Source organism: Erinaceus europaeus, chromosome 1 (genome assembly GCF_950295315.1).
Source record: "Erinaceus europaeus chromosome 1, mEriEur2.1, whole genome shotgun sequence".
Taxonomy (NCBI): Eukaryota; Metazoa; Chordata; class Mammalia; order Eulipotyphla; family Erinaceidae; genus Erinaceus; species Erinaceus europaeus.
Window position 1 is genome coordinate 10,827,900 of NC_080162.1, and position 21,035 is coordinate 10,848,934.

A 21,035-nucleotide genomic window follows, 5' to 3' on the forward strand; every position below is an offset into this window, starting at 1 on the left:
ACAAATTGTTTTACTCCATAGCCACTTTGCTGAATTAATTAGTCCTGGGATGGAGCTCAAGGATTTGATTCCAAGCAGTTTGTCAGTGCTGATGTTGGAGAATCAGAAATCACATTCTGAGAATATCTGGACTGCTTAATAGGACTAAGTTATTAGATAGAGATATTTGATTTTTAGATTTAAATATTCTGTCATCCAGCCCTTTGAGAATAAACTGAATAATTGAATTCAGAAGTTTAAACACTTGTTATAAGATTGCTATAGATCACAGGAATTGTAATGACAACGTAGATAAAAATTGGAGATGGAATTTGCAGGTGAAATGTGCCAACTCGGTAAATAAACTGGGAATGTGAGAGCTTAAAATAAATCAGTGGTTCCTTATGATGGCTAAATTAGTGAAGTTGGGAAAATGGGTAAATGTTGGCACTTGTAAATAAAGTAGAAAGTACTGGTAAGAAATAGGTTATGTGGAATAGTCTTGATAACAAGCTATTTATGCTTATTTAATTTACTTCTTAGGGCGGAAATGCTGTTTTACACAATAGTTGTCTCAGATACAATTTCAGTTCCTCCTAAAATTGTGCCAGGATAGGAAACTCGCCAGCCAAGAGCTATGCCCTCCTCCCACAGGGCGCTCTGCTCCCTGCCTGCCTGGAGTCCCTTCCTCCTGCCCCTTAGGCAGATGGTATTTTTAAAGGGAATTTGCAGCTATGTTTCATAAGGAGAGAATCTGAAGAGGAAGATAATTTCAAACTAGTATTATGTTACTCCTATTTCTCCTTTATTAGTGTTCTTTCCATTATCTTCTAGTCACTATTCTAGACTTAGGTCCAATTATTGAACCATTCATTAAAGTAAGTAAATTGAAATTCCTGCATCTTTTCTGTATTGTCTGAAAAGTAATCACATTTGACATAATTAAATTTAGCTGGGTGTGTCTATTTGGGACAGTGAACATGGAAGAAATATATAATTGACCCAGGCTTTGTACTCAATGTATTTCTTCTCTTATTTTTACTGACAAGATAATGAAGAATATAATTTCTTATATTTAATACCGTGTGTTAATTTTCCTCCATACAATTTAGTTCTCAGTTTATAAAATAAATGTACCATTAGAGCCCAAATGAACAAGAAAATAATACTAGAATTTAAGGAATAATTTAAAATTTCACCAAAACTATTTTCCCCCAATTTCAAATGGTTCAATTCTTGAAGATTCCATTTGGTAGTTGTCTCTCACTTATTTATTTATTTATTTATTGGCACATTGCAGTGCGGGAGACTGAACCTGGCTCATTGGAGCTTCAGGCATGAGAGGCTATCTCTGCATAGCCACTATGCTATCTACCCCTGCCTTAAAACTCTTCCTTTTTATCATTTTATTGTGAAGGTGGTTACTGATTGACAATACACTTGTTGGCATTTGAGTACATTTCGCCATCTCCTGAGAGTAGTTACTGCAAAACACTCACACCACCAGCTTCACCATTCACCAGGATCTCAAAGCCCCCCCCCCATCTTCCCTCCTCCTCCTTCCCCAGAGTCCTCTGCTTTGTTGTAATAACACCAAACCTAGTCCAAGTCTTAACTGTGTGTTTTCCCTTTCTGCCCTTGTTTCTTAAATTTTGCCTATATGTGGCATCATCTGGTATTTAGTCTTCTCTTTCTGGCTTATTCCACTTAACATGGTTCCTTCAGATTCTAAGATGAGGCAAGGAGATAACTTCATTTTTATTTAACAGTCAAGTAGTATTCCCTTCTGTGTATATATATATGTTACAACTTTTTTAATTGTCCTGTCTTCGACCACCTAAAGTGCATTCAAGTTTAGACTATTACAAATTGTTTTGCTACGAGCATAGGTGTACATAAATCTTTTTGTATAAGTGTATTTTACTTCCTTGAGATATGTCGCCAGGAGAATAGCCAGGTCATCAAGCAAGTCAATTGCAGAGTTCAGGACAGCCTCCTGACTTTTCCACAGGTGCTGGGCCATTGCACATTCATTCCACCAGCAGTGTACAAGGGTTCCTTTCTCCCCACATTCTTGCCAGCACTTAGGGTTTCTGTCCTTTCTAGTGTATGGTATCCTCATGTATGTCAGTTGTTTGTTATATCACTGTTGTCTTTCTTTACATTTGTCTGATAAGTGCCGATATTGAGCATCTTTTTCTATAGCCTTTGGCCCTTTGATTTCGTCTTTGGAATCGAGTCTATGTCCTCTCACCATTTTCCAGTGAGGTTGTCTGATTTTTTTGTTGCTGAGTGTGGTGAGTTCTTTGTATATTCTTACTAGCCATTTGTCTGATATAAAGTTTCTCAAAGATGAAATCAAGGGTTATTATAATGAGACTACCTTTCTAATCTTATATATCCAGTAAATAATAGCTTGACAATTTGAATCATCTTTGCTTAATTCCAGTGCTCATAATCTTAACCATTAAACAAAATAAAGTTAGTAACTAGTATACTTCACATGCGTTTTTTTCAATGTTTTGTTAATGAACTTTTATTTTGTTTTTTAAAATATGATGTATGTATCATAACTTACAAAGTTAAGGTTTTATGAACACTGCCTATAATATTTATTTATTATTTCTACAGGAGCTATTCTAAGACAGATAGTAGATCATATTGAATTTCTCATCTGCATTGCTCTAGAAATACTCTTCAGAAGCAATTTTTAGAAAAAGTGTGTATAAATATATATGTGGTTTGTATTACATGAAGGTTTGTGCTAATAAACTGGGTTACTGAACTATTAAATAAAATGAGCTGTCATAAACAAACTAGTCACAAAATAAAATTTTAAGATGTTCATATATTTGACTTGGAATGTGAAAGCTTGCTAGGAGATTGTGCTTTAAAATGTCACAATGTTAATGACAATCTGCTTGCACTTCATTACTACGTTGCTATTAGGGAACATGACATAAATTAATTGCTGATAATCATGCCAAATAGTGTAATGGCTACAATGCTGAAAGCTATTTAATCAGTTTAAGTGACTTTTAACAACTTATTTTTATAGGAAAGTTAAATTTCCCCTGACAGTCAAACAGGAATTCATTTATTTAAAAAAAGGAGAAGGAATATCATTAATTTCAGAGTTTCAGGATTAATGTGGCTTTAATTTGATTTCATTCCCATGTCAGTTCAGGGAACTCAGGGACCCAGTTATCAGTCAATATTGATTTTTGTCTCTTTTGACTGTGTAATTCTCTATGACTTTTAAATACTGACTTTTAATCTGAGAGTTGTTCTTAACATATTAAAATTGACATCTTTGGTAAGGAATATAATCTCTGGTACACTTTTGTTGTATATTCATGGTTTCACAGACGTCATTTACGTATTTGCTTTTTACTCAGTAGATAATTTATTTGGACCAGGATAAAGGAATCACAATAAGACATCATCAAGAGAAAAGAGATACATGAAATTGTTGCACTTAAAGTTAAAATATAAAGACGTAAGTTCATCCCAATTCCGTTTGTACTTCTTATTTACATAATCCTGGTGTAGCAGTAGTTTAAACAAACTTTCACAATAAAAATGTGTATGATATATAACCTGATGCAGTAATTGTTTGATGCTAATTTTATTTGCTTATCAAGTTAAATACCACATACAGTAAGTTCATGACATCATAATTCAGGAGAGATTCTGTTGACTTCATTGGAAGCCGTATCTGTTATAGGACAGTATACTAGAAAAATTCGAAGTGCTTGTTTTTTAAACCTGTGAATCGAGTAGAAAATAAATGACGGGGGGCGGGGGGGGGGGGGTTACGCGCGATAGCGCAGCGGGTAAAGCACACATGACGCAAAGCGCAAGGAATGGCTTAAGGATCCCAGTTCAAGCCCCAGGCTCCCCACCTGCAGGGGAGTCGCTTCACAAGCAGTGAAGCAGGTCTGCAGGCGTCTTTCTCGCCCCCCCTCTGCCTTCCCCTCCCCTCTCCATTTCTCTCTGTCCTATCCAACGACACCAATAATAACTACAATAATAAAAAACAAGGGCAACGAAGGGGGAGAAAAAGAAAAGAAATGACGTAGCACAGCTAAGATTGTGAGTGGACCAGACTGCTTCAGGTATTACACTAAGTAAATGACAAGGGAGCACTTTCAGATAGTTGATACTTCTGTCATGGAAAGCTCTTGGTATGTGTCTGGACTCTTACGTGATAATACTTCTAATTTATGAGGGAAGTAAAGATTATTCAGTAAATTATGTTTGTGGGCTGTACTTAAAAATGTCAAAAATTCTTTTAAAAATATTTATTTAAAAACAAAAGGGTGGAGGAGAGGAAGAGAGAAAACCAGGGCATCTATCTTCAATCTAAGACCTATAGATAACTTTTCTTAAAACTTTTTTTAATATCTGTTTATTCCCTTTTGTTGCCCTTATTTTTTATTGTTATTGATGTTGTCGTTGTTGGATAGGACAGAGAGAAATGGAGAGAGGAGGTGAAGACAGAGAGGGGGAGAGAAAGACACCTGCAGGCCTGCTTCACCGCCTGTGAAGCGACTCCCTTGTAGGTGGGGAGCCGGGGGCTCAAACTGGGATCTTTTCTCCTGTCCTTGCGTTTTGCACCACGTGCGCTTAACTCACTGTGCTACCGCCCAACTCCCTTCTCAAAATTCTTAAAGAACTTCCGTTCAGTAGTGTCTATTCTATAGATTTTTCTGTTTAATCATGTTTCCATATCACAATGGATTTGGAAATGATTTATTTAAATATATATGTAAATAAATATATCTGTTAACATAAATATACAAGCATATGGTTATATACACATGTATATACATAAGTATTTATACTTGATTATAATATAAACTTCAAAGCATGAATTCGGGCATCTTACTGATTCACCTTTGAATCCTTTTGCACTTTTATGCAGTCAATAAACAACCATTGAACATATAAGTCAATTAGCTTTCTACCTATATATCAAAAAGAGTTCTTTTTCTAATATTTTATTATTCATGGAGAATATTTATAAAATATTTATAAAGCATGGAGAACTAGTTTTGCCTTTTTGTAAACTTTAGGTATTAAGAGATAGTATACTAGCCTAGCCTACCTTTTACAATAATACATTCATTACCAGTGATCTGTTTTGCAACCAAGATACTTTGTTTTCATTCTTATTGATTTAATTCTGAACAAGTACGTTAGATAAGAGGGGTACAGTTCCACACAATTCCCAACACCAGAGTTCTCCATCCCATCCCATCCATTGGACTTCGTTCCTATTCTTTATCCCTCTGGGAGTAGGACCCAGGATCGTTATGGGGTGCAGAAGGTGGGAGTTCTGGCTTCTGTAATTGCTAACACTTTTAGTCTTTAAGTATAAAGACAGTTTTGCATTAAAGGACAATGACAATCTATTCTTTCTATTTAGGGATGTAAATTTCATTGTACTAATTTTATACCAGTGTTCAGAAATAGCCTCACGTTCAAGTTTTAAAAAATCTCTAGTTAGCCTCTCTAGTATTTGTAAACATACTAGTGAAATTTGAAATAAAATAGTAAATAGTTTGCCAATATTATTGTTTTTAAATTACAAAGTCTGAAATTCCTGCAGATATAAATGTGGGGAAGAATCTACTGGCTATACGATATTGAAAGAAAATATGCCTATATGGGTCCTAATGTCTTCAGGATAGACTTTCATAGATGTGGCTTAAGATCAGAGGTCGAAGAGTATGTTGTGATTTTTAAAGGGAATCCTTATCACTTTCCATAATGACTGTGCCAATTTATATTACTACTAGCAACATATACCATAATTCCTTTTATCCACTTCTTCTCTAACACTTTTTTCTTTTGGTTATCTTAGATATGCGTGAAATGCTACATTGCGGTTTTGGTTTGCAGTATACTGATTACTAGTGATGTCGACTATGTTATACATATATATATATTATAAGAGAGAGCTATAAAGAGAAAGATATACAGTGAGAGAAAGACACTAGAGCACTGCTCAGCTCTGGCTTATGGCAGTGCTAGGGATTGAACTTGGCGCCTCAGAGTCTTAGGCATGAAGGTCTTTTGCATGATGATTATGCTCTCTCCCCAGTCTTATTGAATATCTCTTCATGTACCTATTGATAATAATTATATATATTTATAATATATATGTTTGTGTGTGAAAAATGTATACCTAATCATTGCCCTTTTTAATGGGTTAGCTTGTTTAATATATGTGTATATATATATGAATATACTGAATTTTAGATGTTCTTTACATATTTTAATATGAACCCTCTTTAATATAGATTTTATAATATCATAATTTTGTTTGTTTCTTTGCTTTTCAAAACCTTTGTTTGATAGAACTTCAGTTTTCTTCTCTGAGTTTTACACTTTGGGGTCTTATTTTATTCCCCAATACGTTTGAATGGGTGTGGTTTAAGGAAAGGATCAGATCTCATCCAGCATGGATTGCATGTTCCCAGCAAAGTTTACAGAAGAGACAGTCCTCTCTCCAACATGTACTTTTGCTGTGCTTATTAGGAAATAGCTGACAGCAATTGAGTGGCTTTATTTCACAACTTTCTTAGCCACTCATCTTTCATTGGCAATCTGGGTTGCTTTCAAGTTAGAACTACTACAGATGTTTCTGCTTATAAACATAGGTGTACACAGATCTCTTTGGATGAGTGTGTATTCCTCCTTTGGATATATCCCCAAGAGAGGAATTTCCAGGTTATAAGGTAGGTCCATTTCTAGTTCTTACACTGTTTCTTTCTGTGTGTTTTTTGTTTTGTTTTTATTATTTTATTTTTATTACAACCAGGATTATTGTTTGGGGCTTAGTGTCTAAATGACAGATTCACTACCAGTGGCCATTTTTATTTCTTTTTTTTTCTTTCTCTTTTATGACAGAAACAGAGATTGAGAGGGAAAAAGACCCAGTAGTATTGTTCCACCACTTATGAAGCTTCCCCAGGGCTTGAAGCTAGGTCCTTGCACATAGTAACACATATGATCTAATGGGTACAATACCAACCAGCTCTCTTCACCTGTTTGTTATGTGAGTGAAAGCAGGATTTCGTTTATCTGCTGTGGCAGGCAAGGAGAGCTAGTGATCTAAGGGAATGGTCAGCGGCAGCTTCTGGTACACAGAAGCTCTCTGTCAGTGTTGCAATTTAACTAGAGTTAGATTCTCTGGAACAGTTTTGTCTTGGACTTCACAGTCTAAGGTTTCAAGTTGGTTAGAGTTCTCTGCTTTTGACCACATAATTTGATTTCCTTGACACAGAGGCAAAATTTCATTAATATTCAGATGCCAGTATTCCCTATAGAACTTTTCTTCTTTAAATCTTGTTAACATCTTTGTTTTTATTGCTCCCATTTGTAACTCCTAGTCTCTGGAGAAATAGAAACTGAAAAAATAGTGTTACCAGGAGATTTCACTAGCTTCAGTTCAATAAATGTAGCTTCTTTTGGCGAAGTATAAAATAGTACTTCAGAATCCTTTTAATAAATAAATTGGAATGCCATTAATAAAGATGGAGTATTGCATAAATCCACGTCAGGGCCTTGAATCCTAGTTCTTACCCATAATGTATGTAGTCTGCGAGTTGTTAACATTGGATTGTCAGACAAGTCTTGATGCATTGTTACATAAAAAATGTGTTTTCTGACAGCATAGGATTTGCTTTATATATTTCAGTGATGCTATGCTGAGTACATATATAAATATTGACAGTTGTATGCCTTCCAGATGGGGAGATAACATAATGTTGATGCGAAAGACGTCTGTGCCTAAGGCTGTGAAGTCACAAGTTCAGCCCCATGCACCACCATAAATCAGAGCTGAATGAACACTGTACTGGGGAGGGGTGTGGGGAGGTATATTTTTCAATAGATTTGATTCTTTTGTTATTTTACAATATCTATCATTATCTCATCATCTCTTTTTGTTTTGTTTTTAAATTAATTTATTTATTGGATAGAGACAGAGAAAAATTGAGAGGGGGAGATAGAGAGGGAGAGAGAGACACACACACAAACCTGTAGCCCTGCTTCACCACTCCTGAAGCTTTCACTCAGCAGGTGGGGACCAGGTGCTGGAACCTGGGTCCATGTGCACTGTAATGTGTGCACTTAACCAGGTGTGCCACCACCTGGCCCCTCATTATATCTTTTGTATAGAGGTTTATTTTATTTGACATAAGTATCATAAATAATTTTCTATATTTTCATGTTTTTTCCAATGATTTATAGTGCATGTTTCTGTCCTTTTCCTTTGTATTTATCTTTGCACCTAAGTAAATCTCACGCAAATGGCATATTTGGTTTTGTATTTTTTATTTATTTATAGAAAGGAGACATTAACAAAACCATAGGATAAGAGGGTACAACTCCATACAGTTGCCACCACCAGCTCTCCGTATCTCATCCCCTCCCCTGATAGCTTTCCTATTCTTTATCCTTCTGGGAGTATGGACCCAGGGTCATTGTGGGAGGCAGAAGGTGGAAGGTTTGGCTTCTGTAATTGCTTCCCTGCTGAACATGGGCGTTGACTGGTCAATTCATACTCCCAGCCTGCCTCTCTCTTTCCCTAGTGGGGTGGGGCTCTGGGGAAACAGAGCTCCAGGACACATTGGTGGTGTCATCTGTTCAGGGAAGTCTGGTTGGCATCATGCTAGCATCTGGAACCTGGTGGCTGAAAAGAGAGTTATACAAAGCCAAACAAATTATTGAACAATCATGGACCTAAAGGCTGGAATAGTGCTGGTAAGAGTTGGGGGTCCTCCATTTTGTAGATAGCTAGTACGCATATTTTAGTTATATGCCAAAGGGTCTGTGGCTATACTAGTTTTTTTTTTTCCCTGACCTGAAATCTGATATGCAGGTAGATCCAAGTTATTGTCTGGGGAGATGATGTCATGGCTGGAAAAGGGACAGAAAGATGGATCAGGGAAGAGAGTAAGTAGATCCCTAATATGGGAAAGGAGTATAAATATAGTTGACTGTAAACCTGATTGATTTGATTTGGTCTGGGGCCCATATTCAGCTTAGGAGCCTATGTGACCTCTGCACACCTGTAGATCTGAGCTCACATTCTGTGGTCATGAGTAAGAACATTCCAAACTTCCCCAATATTGACCCATCTTCCTCAGGTGTAGCATAGAGTGTATTGTCCAGTCTCCCATCAGAGGATGGAACATTCTCTACCGTTGTTGATCCAAGTTGAGGGCCAGGTCCTATGGGGGGGGCACAAAGGGGTCTATTTTGTTGTTCCTGATAGAGATGACCGGTAACAATGGAGAGAGGGATTTATTCAAGGTCTAGGCTCATAATGTCTGTTTGGGAATCTCAGGACGAGAATCCCAGCTGATGGGGTGGCCTGATAGTGACTAAAGAGTCATCATTAAAGTATGCCAGTCTCTTGTCCTTATTCAGCTTTGGCAGTCCTTGTTTTGCTAAGGTTAGCTTTGGAGTGAGTGAGAGAACTGTAATAGGAAGTAGGTGAGGAGGGTATCTAAGTCTAATTAGATATTGTTTCATTAAGAACTTTATACTGATTCACTACAGACTATTGTGTGCATTTGCTTTCAGTTATATATTTTGCCCTAGTTTGTGGATACTTGTGAACATATGCTCTGTGTCATGGGACCTGGTCTATATCTAGATTTTGGGACTTTGTTAGGAAGTGAACTGCCTGGAATGGAAGTTGGTTTTGTATTTTACCCCATAGTGTCCGCTCTGTTCCTTCTGAATGGTTAGTTAAGACATTTACACCAAGAGAGATTATTGATATAGGAGGTCTCTTTGCAGCTATTATGTCTTTAGCATTCTGGTTCTATTTAGATCCTTATTCAGTCTTTGTGGTAATTTTGAAGAGCTCCTCTCAACATTTCTAGGTGATGTCTGGAGTTAGCATACTCCTTAGGGTTTTGTTTGTGAAACTCTTTATTTCTCCCTTGTATTTGAAAGAGAATCTTGTTGTGTACAGCACTATTGGCTAGAAATTTTTGATATTTGAATATATTATTCTTGTCTTTTCTGGTCTGCAGAGTGCATGCAGAGTAGTATGATGAAAGCATAGTAGTAAAACGTTTAGCAGTTCAAGTCAAGGCAAGAATACTGAAGGCTGCTAGGGGAAAACAAAATTGTAAGCTGAGAATGGTAGAAACTTCTATCAGAGTTTCATCAGACTTGCTTATGGCTAGCTGGATACCCTGCCCACAATGCAGCCTTCACATATTCCTGTCTACGCATCTCCAGCTCAGTGAAATGTAGATCTGCTCGGTGCACATTTTATCTCAGTCTGCAGTGGTCCGTGAGGCGCATATGGTGCCTCTTTCTCACCCTGACCGGAGGACTGTCTCAGTATTCTGACTTCCTGGTGATTCCTGATGTTGTTGGGAGTAAAGCAGAAATCTTCTCTGTCAACATCTTGTTCCAAATACAAGTCTAAACTGACCTTTCTACTTTGTGAATAGTGTGTGTGTGTGTGTGTGTGTGTGTGTGTGTGTGTGTGTGTGTGTGTGTGTTCTCTGCGGTATAATCTCCTGTGGCATTGAAAATTAAATATGTTGGTTTGGAGAAGCAAAAATAAGATGCAGTAAATTTTGATTCTGAAAATGCTTGTCAAGCCTATATTTTTCTCCTTCTATTCCATCACTTTCTGTTCTTACAATCTGTCATTATCAGGTAAGTTCAAGATTCTAATAATATTAACATGGTAATTGTTTTAGCCATGAGTATTGGTTTAGCTGTCAAAATTAAATTCATTAAGATACTATAGGTAAAAAAGACTAACCCTTGACATAGTAACATTACATGTTGTTTCTATAAGTTAATTGCCAAAAAGGAAAAGAAGGAACAATTTTTATAAACTGTCATTAATACCTCATTGATTTGAAAAAAATTGACTTTATTTATTTAGCTGAGCTCTCAGTTTTAATATTTCTTACATCCACTATCTTAAAATACCTGATATCTCCTTAGAAAAGGATCTATGGCATATTTCAGATGAAATTTAAGGCTGATCTTTCACAGATTTGAAATGCGGATCATCTTTTTTTTTTTTTTTTTGCTTATGTGAAAGCAGAATTTGGAAAGAGAAATTGAAAATGTAGAAATGGTAAAGACTAACTCAGTTATGCGCAAAACTTGTTATACACCTTGAAAATTCCACTCACTATCATTAACCCTCAAAGTATTTCATGTACAAAATGAAATATCAGATTTTGTAATTAGGCTAGACATTCTGAGTGGTATTACAAACAGCTAAAAATTGTTAGCTCAAAAATAAATTGCTGTGTAATTTTTTTTTTAGGAAACAAATCACAAGATAGTGGAATAGCAGAGATGGAAGAACTTCCTGTACCGCGTAACATCAAAATAAGCAACATTACATGCGATTCCTTTAAGATCTCATGGGAAATGGACTCCAAGTCAAAGGACCGTATCACACACTATTTCATTGACCTCAACAAGAAAGAGAACAAGAACTCCAATAAATTTAAACACAAGGTAAAATCCTAATGCACACTTATACTTACTTTTCTATTGAGACATTTCTAAGTAACTGCCCACTTACCAATTCCTTATGTATTTTACCTTAGGAGGAATGAAAAGTGTGTCATTTAAAATCCACATCCCTCTATAAATAATATACATATAATATTATATACATGTAAATTCTAAATCATTTAAACGCCTGCCAAGAATATTGTTCAGTACAATCCCACCCATAGTAAAACCATCTCATGCACATGGAAAGCTGACAATATGTTAAAGATTGCCTTCAGTCAGTAAGTTAGTTCGTGGGAGACTCAAGCAGCGTAAAGGCTGCATATATGTCACTTTAGGTTGGAATACTGAAATGAACGTTCAAATAGAGGCAGAATGGTTTGGAGTGAAGAAGGGAACGTGGATGGGCGAGAGAGAAGACTTATCTTTCCCTTGGACAAAATGTATTTGCATGTAATTTGTCAAGGAAAGCTGAATTTTACTTTTATTTCGTTATTTATTTATTATTTAATTGTATTTAGTCAGCTATCTGCAGATGACATAGTTGTGAAATAGCTTCAACAGAATCAGAAGGTAGCCAAAAGTCTATGCTCTAGGCACTGCATACAGTTTCCCGTTGATGCGCTGCTTTCTGCCTTTAATAACAGCCAGAACAGCAAACGTCATTAGCTTATAAACGCTAGAGTGTTAAAGATGCTTTAGGGGTCCAGGCGGTGGCACACCTGGTGAAGCACATGCATTACAGTGCGCAAGGACCCGGACTCAAGCTCCTGGTCCGCACCTGCAGGGGGAAAGCTTCACGAGTAGTCAAGTAAGACAGCAGGGGTCTTTGTCTCTCCATCTCCCTCTTCCCCCTCAATTTCTCTGTGTCTCTGTGCAGTCATAAATAAATTTTAAAAACCACATAAAAACTAACTTTATGGGGGAGTCAGGCGGTAGCGAAGTGGGTTAAGCACAGGTGGCACAAAGCACAAGGACCAGCATCAGGATCCCGGTTCGAGCCCCCGGCTCCCCACCTGCAGGGGAGTCGCTTCACAGGCGGTGAAGCAGGTCTGCAGGTGTCTGTCTTTCTCTCCCCGTCTCTGTCTTCCCCTCCTCTCTCCATTTCTCTCTGTCCTATCCAACAACAAGGACATCAATAACAACAACAATAACTACAACAATAAAACAAGGGCGACAAAAAGGAATAAATAAATAAATGTAAAAAAAAACTAACTTTATGTACTTTAATTTGTTTTGAGATTGAAAATAAGCCTTTACATATTTTAGATATGTAATGCTTCTGATATTTATTCTTATGCCTAATATTTAGCCTTATACCTTTCTACCTAACATATTTTTTTCTGATATATAACACACTAGAAGTATATTTTAGTGAGGATAATAGTTATCTTTGTTAAGTATTCTTTCTGTCTTATCTACAGTAGTTTCACTTACGGTTAAAAAATAATGCTGGCCTATTTTTCACACTGGTACTAAATTTTAGCTTGGTAGATATTGTATAAGAATTGTCTTATCTTGCCTGGAAATTAGGCATTTTCTAGATGAACAATAGTGTATACTAATGATAAGTTATATGTACATGATAAGAATGAGAGAAAATGAGATATTGTTATTTTTCTATGTACTGATGTTAATTATGCTTTCAGATGATGGGTATTATCTTTGCTGACATTTGTTCCTTGAAGTAGCTTGTAATATTTAGCATTAAATGATGACTAGAGCAAAGTTTAAATCTATTTTCTTTACTCTGCATATAGAAATATAATATATCCACATATGTACATCAACATATATACATATGCATGACTATATATATACATATATATATTTCATGTAAACATAGTTGTAGTAAGTATTCAACTAGTAGGTTTAAATATCTTACCAATCTTTCTTTAGAAATACCAAAACATTTCTGAGATTATAGAATCTATCTATATCAATATAAGTTAAGCAAATATTACTTTGTTTTATGGAAACCTAATTCAGTATTCTTTTTACTTGAAAAAAATGTACTATTATGTATTACTAAAATGTACTATGTATTACTAAAAAATGAGCTACTCTGGTAAAGTTATTAGATAGTACAAATTAAGAAGAACTCTTTTTAATACTAAGTCTATTGAATTCTATTTTTCATTTTTGTCGTATTATTTCATACTAGGCTGTTGCATTTAAAGAACAAGCAGGTGCCAGAGGGCAGAGCGCTCAGGAGAGCCCGCACATCACCTCTGTGTTCAGGGACCCAGGTCCCCACCTGCAGGGTTGAATTTTCATGCACGGTGGAGTGGTGCTGCAGGTGTCTTTCCTTCTCTCTGTATCTCTGCATCACTCTGTTTCTCACCCTCTGTCAGAAACAAAAGGAAAGAATGGCTGCCGGGAATGGGGCATTGTTTGTGCACAGAACCCCAGAAATCACCTTGGAAGCAATAAAGAGAGAGAGAGAAAGAGAATATATACATAAGGAGTGTGCTGACTAAAATGCTGTAGATCCATATTTGTCATGAACTAGGTGTGTGATCTTGAGTGTGTTACTTGGTCAGTTTGGTTATTTCATATCTGGAGAATAAAGAATTTAAATAAAGGAACTGTTAAATATCTTTAAATGTGGACCTTCTGTCATCAGCCAGAATTCAATAAGATTCTTTATCTTGTTTATAGTTGAGTCAGGTTAAGACTAAATTGATTTATTTCCTGTTTACTTTCCTGTCTTCCTTTCTTAGGATGTCCCAACAAAATTGGTGGCCAAAGCTGTTCCGTTGCCCATGACTGTCCGGGGACACTGGTTCTTGAGCCCAAGGACTGAGTATACAGTGGCCGTGCAGACGGCCTCCAAACAGGTCGATGGCGACTATGTTGTGTCTGAATGGAGTGAAATTATAGAATTCTGCACAGCAGGTAAGAGAGCATGTGGCAGGGCTATTTAATAGTTACTGGAAAGCTGATTACAGAAAGCCATCCCCCCCTCCCTCTCTCTCCCTCTCTCTCTCTCTCTCTGTCTGTCTGTTTCTTTCTCTTTCGTAGTTACAATGCAGTGTGTACCACACTGGTCATTTTTGCATTGTCTATAGGAAAGTGTAACAGTAAATAATCATGCTGTACTGGTTAAAGAGAGTTGAGATTCTCAGCAGAAGCTGAGTAGCACCATCAAATTACCTTGTTACATGCATAGTTTGATTTTTCAAAATGAAAGCTTTGTAAATAAAAATTGTTCTAACTTGAATATGTACTCGGTATATTTTGAACTTCATTGAATTTATTTTATTCCTTCCATTTTCATGGGTATTGAAAGAAACCTCGAGGGGTGGAGACAGATTGCAATTGATGCTTTTCACATACATTTTGAAGTGGTTTTTTTTTTTTTCCACTAGTGCTGTCTTAAAATTAGTGTCCTGTGAATTTTGTTTTTGCTTCATTAGAAAATACCTCCTAGCCATTTAGGATATCTGATGTTATTACTGACCTTTCTTTTTTTAAGTTTTTATAATTTTTGTTTATAGAATGGAAACACCAAAATGACAGTAGGATAAGAAGGGTACAGCTCCACACAGTTCCACCACCAGAACTCCCTCCCCTGATAGCTTTCCCATCCCCTCCCCCTGATAGCTTTCCTATTCTTTATCCCTCTGGGAGCATGGACCCAGGCTCATGATGGGATGCAGAAGGTGGGAGGTCTGCCTTCTGTAATTGCTTCCCCGCTGAACACATGACCTTTCTAATGTATGACATTCTCACAGGTGTAAAGTGGTTTCTCACTGTTGCCTTTATTTGCTTCTCCGATAATCAGTGATTTTGAATATTTGTTCATATGCTTGTTGGCCCTTTGGATCTCTTCTTTGATGAAGAAATCACCCATCTCCTCCGCCTGTTTTGGGGTTAGGTGGTTTGGTGTTTGTTGCTGAGTTTAGTGACTGCTTTACAATCCTGCATCCTGGCATGTGTACATGTGCCATGGAGAAAGCCGCCATTCTGCAGGAAGTCTGTCTGTCTGGGTCTTGGCTCTCTGCTGTGTAGAAGCTTTTCAGGTCGATGGAGGCCCATGGTTACTGATGCTTTTGTTTCCCTTGCGCTTTCTCCAGCAGTCTTCTGAGCTCTCCTTTTCTTTTTGCAATGATTTTTTTTTTTTTGATGGGGGCTGTGGTTTCTTGGACATCATCTTCCTGCTTTCTTTCGCTTCAATAGTTTGTCTATTGCATGCATGTGTCTGGGTTCCCCTCTGCTTTTTTTTTTTTTTAACTTATCTTTTTTTTTTAATTTAACCTTAATTTTTATTTCTCCCCCCCTTTTTAAAATTTTTTATTTAAGAAACGATTAATGAACAAAAACATAAGGTAGGAGGGGTACAACTCCACACAATTCCCACCACCCAATCCCCATAACCCACCCCCTCCCCTGATAGCTTTCCCATTCTCTATCCCTCTGGGAGCATGGACCCAGGGTCATTGTGGGTTGCAGAAGGTAGAAGGTCTGGCTTCTGTAATTGCTCCCCCGCTGAACATGGGCATTGACTGGTCGGACCATACCCACAGTCTGCCTCTCTCTTTCCCTAGTAAGGTGTTTCTCTGGGGAAGCTGAGCTCCAGGACACATTGGTGGGGTCTTCAATCCAGGGAAGCCTGGCCAGCATCCTGGTGGCATCTGGAACCTGGTGATTGAAAAGAGAGTTAACATATGAGCCAAACAATTTGTTGAGCAATCATGGATCCCAAGCTTGGAATAGTGGAGAGGAAGTGTTAGGGAGGTACTCACTGCAAACTCTAGTGTAATCCTGCTTTCAGGTATATATTTTGCAGTAGTTTATGGATACGTGTGAACATAAGCTCTCTCTCACAGAAACTGGTGTATATCTAGGTTATGAGACTTTGTTAGAAAGTGAACTACCTGAGATGAAATTAGAGTGTACTATAAAAGGAAAGGTCTCACCCGAGTAATGAAGCTGAAGGGTTGTCATTCCACACGTGAAGTCTCTGGATAAAGTCTGAGGTGAAGCATGTTGAGGTGGCAATCATTGTGTTGGTTAGGTTGTGATCGGCGGATGCAATATTATTTGGTTTGGATTGGGAGATGCATACGGGAAAGTGGGCCCTATCCAAGGGTTCCAGGACTGGGGGAAGTAGGGGCTCTATAGTGGAGATGTGAGGTTCCTGCTGTCTTAGGGTTCAAAAAGAAAATCGATAGTTAATATTATCATCACATTATTTGTTAATTGGGTTAACTTTGAAAAGTCCCTTTGTTATGGTTTGCTGTACAGTATCCAGTATCTTGTATATAGCTGTGCTATTGGATGCTTCTAATCTACTTGGTCTAGGCTTTTGAGAGAGTCCGCATATCAGATACATAGCCTATATATTAAAAAGATTCAGTTTGTCTTTTGAGAAACTTTGAGACATACAATTGATTTCCCCCCTCTCATATTAATCAACTACTGATTTATATGTCTACATTTTGCTATGAGTGTACATAAACACCATTCCCACCACCAAAGGACTGTGACCCATCCCTCCCGCCCACTCCCACCCCCCACTGGCCCAGGAAGCTGCATGTCTACCCCTCACCACAGGGTTTTTACTTTGGTGCCCTACTTACAATTTGATCAGGTCCTGCTTTTAGTTTCCCTTTCAGATCTTCTTAGTCAGCTTCTGTTGATGAGTGGGATCATCCCATACTCATCTTTATCTTTCTGACTTAGTTCACTTAACATAATTCCTTCTAGCTCTGTCCAAGATGGGTCAGAGAAGGTGGGTTCATTGTTCTTGATAGTTGCATAGTATTCCATTGTGTATATATACCACAGCTTTCTCAGCCACTCATCTGTTGTTGGGCACCTGGGTTGCTTTCAGGTTTTAGCTATTCTGAATTGTGCTGCTATGAACATAGGAGTACACACCTCTTTTTGATTGGGTCTTATGGAGTCCTTGGGGTATAACCCCAGGAGAGGAATTACTGGATCATATGGAAGGTCCATGTCTAGCCTTCTGAGAGTTTTCCAGACTGCTCTCCACAGAGGCTGGACCAATTTACATTCCCACCAGCAATGTAAAAGGGTTCCTCTGTCCCCACATCCTCTCCAGCATTTGTTGCTGCTGTCCTTTTTGATGTATGCCATTCTTATAGGAGTGAGGTGGTATCTTAGTGTTGTCTTAATTTGCATTTCTCTGACAATCCGTGACCTAGAGCAGTTTTTCATGTTTGTTAGCCTTTTGGATCTCCTCTGAGGTGAATGTTTTGTTCATATCCTCTGCCCATTTTTGGATGGGGTCATTTGCTTTTTTGGTGCTAAGTTTGCTGAGCTCTTTATATATTTTGGTGATTAGTTTCTTGTCTGATCTTCTCTCATTCTGTGAGGGGTCTCTCTGTTTGTTTAATAGTTTCTTTGGATGTGCAGAAGCTTTTCAATTTGATGTAGTCCCATTGGTTTGTTTCTGCTTTAGTCTTCCTTGCAATTGGGTTTGATTCATCAAAGATGTCCTTGAGGTGTATGTGGGAAAGTGTTTTACCAATGTTTTCCTCTAAGTATTTGATTGTTTCTGGTCTGACATCTAGGTCTTTGATCCATTTGGAGTTGATTTTTGTTTCTGGTGAGATAAAGTGGTTCAATTTCATTCTTCTGCATGTTTTAACCCAGTTTTCCCAGCACCATTTATTGAAGAGAACCTCCTTTTTCCATTTAATCCTTTGGGCCCCCTTATCAAAGATTAGATGCCCATAGGTGTTAGGATTTACTTCTGGGCTTTCAATTCTGTTCCACTGGTCTGTGTGCCTATTTTTGTTCCAGTACCATGCTGTTTTGATGATGATGGCTTTATAATATAGTTTAAGGTCTGGGAGTGTGATGCCTCCATTTCTGTTTCTTTTCCTTAAGATGGTTTTGGCAATTCTAGGTGTTTTCAGGTTCTAGATAAATGATTGTAGTGTTTGTTCTATTCTCTTAAAGAAGCTTGGTGGACCTTTGATGGGTATTGCATTAAATTTGTATATGGCTCTGGGGAGAATATTCATTTTGATGATATTTATTCTTCCAATCCATGAGCATGGGATATCTTTCCATTTCTTGGTATCAGTTTCTATCTCCTTGAGTAGCGACTCATAGTTTTCAGCATACAAGTCTTTCACTTCTTTGGTCAACTTTATTCCTAGGTATTTGATTGATTTGGCTGAAACAGTAAATGGGAGTGATTTCTGGATGTCTTCTTCTTCAGATTTAGTGTTTGCATAAAGAAATGCCACTGATTTTTGTACATTGATTTTGTACCCTGATACCTTGCTATATTGCCTAATAACTTCCAGTAATTTTCTACTGGATTCTTTAGGTCTTTCTATGTATACTATCATATCATCTGCAAATAGTGAGAGCTTGACTTCTTCCCTTCCAATCTGTATCCCTTTGATTTCTTTCTCTTGCCTGATTGCTATGGCAAGAACTTCCAATACTATGTTGAAGAGTAACGGTGACAGTGGACAGCCCTGTCTAGTCCCCGATCTGAGGGGGAATGCTTTCAGCTTCTGTCCATTGAGTATGATGTTGGCTGTAGGTTTGCTATATATAGACTCCACTATCTTGAGGAATTTCCCATCTATTCCCATTTTTTGTAGAGTTTTGAGCATGAATGGGTGTTGGATTTTGTCAAAGGCTTTCTCTGCATCTATTGAGATAATCATGTGGTTTTTGGCTTTGCTTTTATTGATGTGGTGAATGACATTGATTGACTTACGGATGTTGAACCAGCCTTGCATTCCTGGGATGAATCCCACTTGGTCATGATGAATAATCTTTTTGATGTGTTGCTGTATCCGGTTGGCCAAGATCTTGTTTAATATTTTGGCATCTATGTTCATCAGAGATATTGGTCTGTAGTTTTCCTTTTTTGTTCTGTCCCTATCAGCTTTTGGTATCAGGGTGATGTTGGCTTCATAAAAGGTGGAAGGGAGTGTTCCTGTTTCTTCAATCTTATGGAATAGCTTAAGAAGTATGGGTATTAACTGTTTCCTGAAAGTTTTGTAGAATTCGTTTGTGAAGCCATCTGGTCCAGGACTTTTGTTGTTGGGGAGATTCTTAATAACGGTTTCAATTTCTTTTTCTGTGATTGGTGCATTTAGATTTTGTAGTTCTTCTTGGTTCAGTTTTGGAAGTGCATAGGTTTCTAGGAATTGTTCCATTTCTTCCAGATTCTCTAGCTTGGTGGCATATAGTTCTTTATAGAAGTTTTGCAGGATTCTCTGGATTTCTGTGGTGTCAGTTGTGATATCTCCTCCATCGTTTACAATTCTATTAATTTGAGTCTTCTCTCTTGTTTGGTGAGTCTGGCTAGGGGTTTGTCAATTTTGTTTAATCTTTCAAAGAACCAACATTTGGCTTCATTGATCTTTTGTATGGTTCTTTTATTTTCGATGGTGTTTATTTCTGCTCTAACTTTAGTGATTTCTGTCCTTCTGGTTGCTTTAGGGTTCCTTTGTTCCTCTTCCTCTAAGTCCTTGAGGTGTGCAGTAAGGTCATTCATTTGGGCTTCTTCTTAGTGTTTAATATGTGATTGTATGGCTATAAGTTTCCCTCTCAGTACTGCTTTAGCTGTGTCCCAAATATTTTGATAGGTTGTGTCTTCATTTTCATTAGTTTCCAGGAATTTAACTTATCTTTTGAACTTCTCATTTTCCTAATTACTATTATGAATTTTTTTGGTTTCCTACTCATTTTTCTAACTTTGGTTTAACCTTCCAACATACATCTTCACAATTTGGTAAACAGTTCTTGGACCATAACTTTGAAGTATTCACCAGGAAGTTTATATATCTATTGAATTTGGGGTTTTCTTCAAGCTACCGTCTTGGTTTATTATTGTATTTGGTTTTATTTATTTATTTATATTTATTTATTTATATTCCTGTTATGTTCAGTTCCAAGGGGATCAGGAACTGATTCAAGCTGCAGGAACTAGCAGTTGGGGGTGGGGATGGGATGTTGGTAGGTGTGTGCTCAACCAGGTGCACCACCACCTGGTCCCTGCTTATCCATCTGTGTATATCTCTAGAAATATAGAAACAATTCACTTTGTTTTATAAGCTGACTGTATGAGTACCTATTTTATTACTATGTGTATGAAGGAAAACCTTGTGTCTCCTTGGTTTCATTAGTGGTGATCTGCCTTCCGCTTGGTCCTTTGGCTGTATTCATGGTTTTCTGAGGAAGTTATAAAGTGAATAAAAAGGAAAGTGCCAGACTGTTAATATGCCACAAAAAGTAGTTTGCATTTTTATGTCCACAGATCTAAACGGAACATAATCTGTCATGTTTTAATTTTCTTAAATGACCCAGAGATAGTTTTCTCTAAGCTTCATCAATAATTCTGATCTTGTAAATTTCTTTTAGTATAGTGTTCAGGTTCGTCACCATCTTTGAGCACATGGTATATGCTATGAACTAAACCTTGGGGCCCTGTTTTATGTGATGATGGAAAGGAGCTCAGATGTGGGTGAGCTGAGCGTGTTCTGTAGAGAACTGCCACAGGAGGAGGAGAGATTGCACCCGTGTTTCAGCAC

The 21,035-nt window shown here is 37.5% G+C and overlaps 1 protein-coding gene across 4 annotated transcripts in view; it reads left to right on the top strand.

Annotated features, from left to right (window-relative positions):
• The window catches only part of PHYHIPL (phytanoyl-CoA 2-hydroxylase interacting protein like), a 41,563-nt gene that overhangs the window by 12,741 nt on the left and 7,787 nt on the right, over positions 1 to 21,035 (top strand). For all 4 annotated transcript variants that reach the window (XM_007517391.3, XM_016185686.2, XM_060190548.1 and 1 more), the window contains exons 2-3: positions 11,306 to 11,502; positions 14,226 to 14,400. In XM_007517391.3, coding sequence (XP_007517453.1) covers positions 11,306 to 11,502; positions 14,226 to 14,400 — 372 coding nt within the window. The remainder of the gene's footprint in view (positions 1 to 11,305; positions 11,503 to 14,225; positions 14,401 to 21,035) is intronic.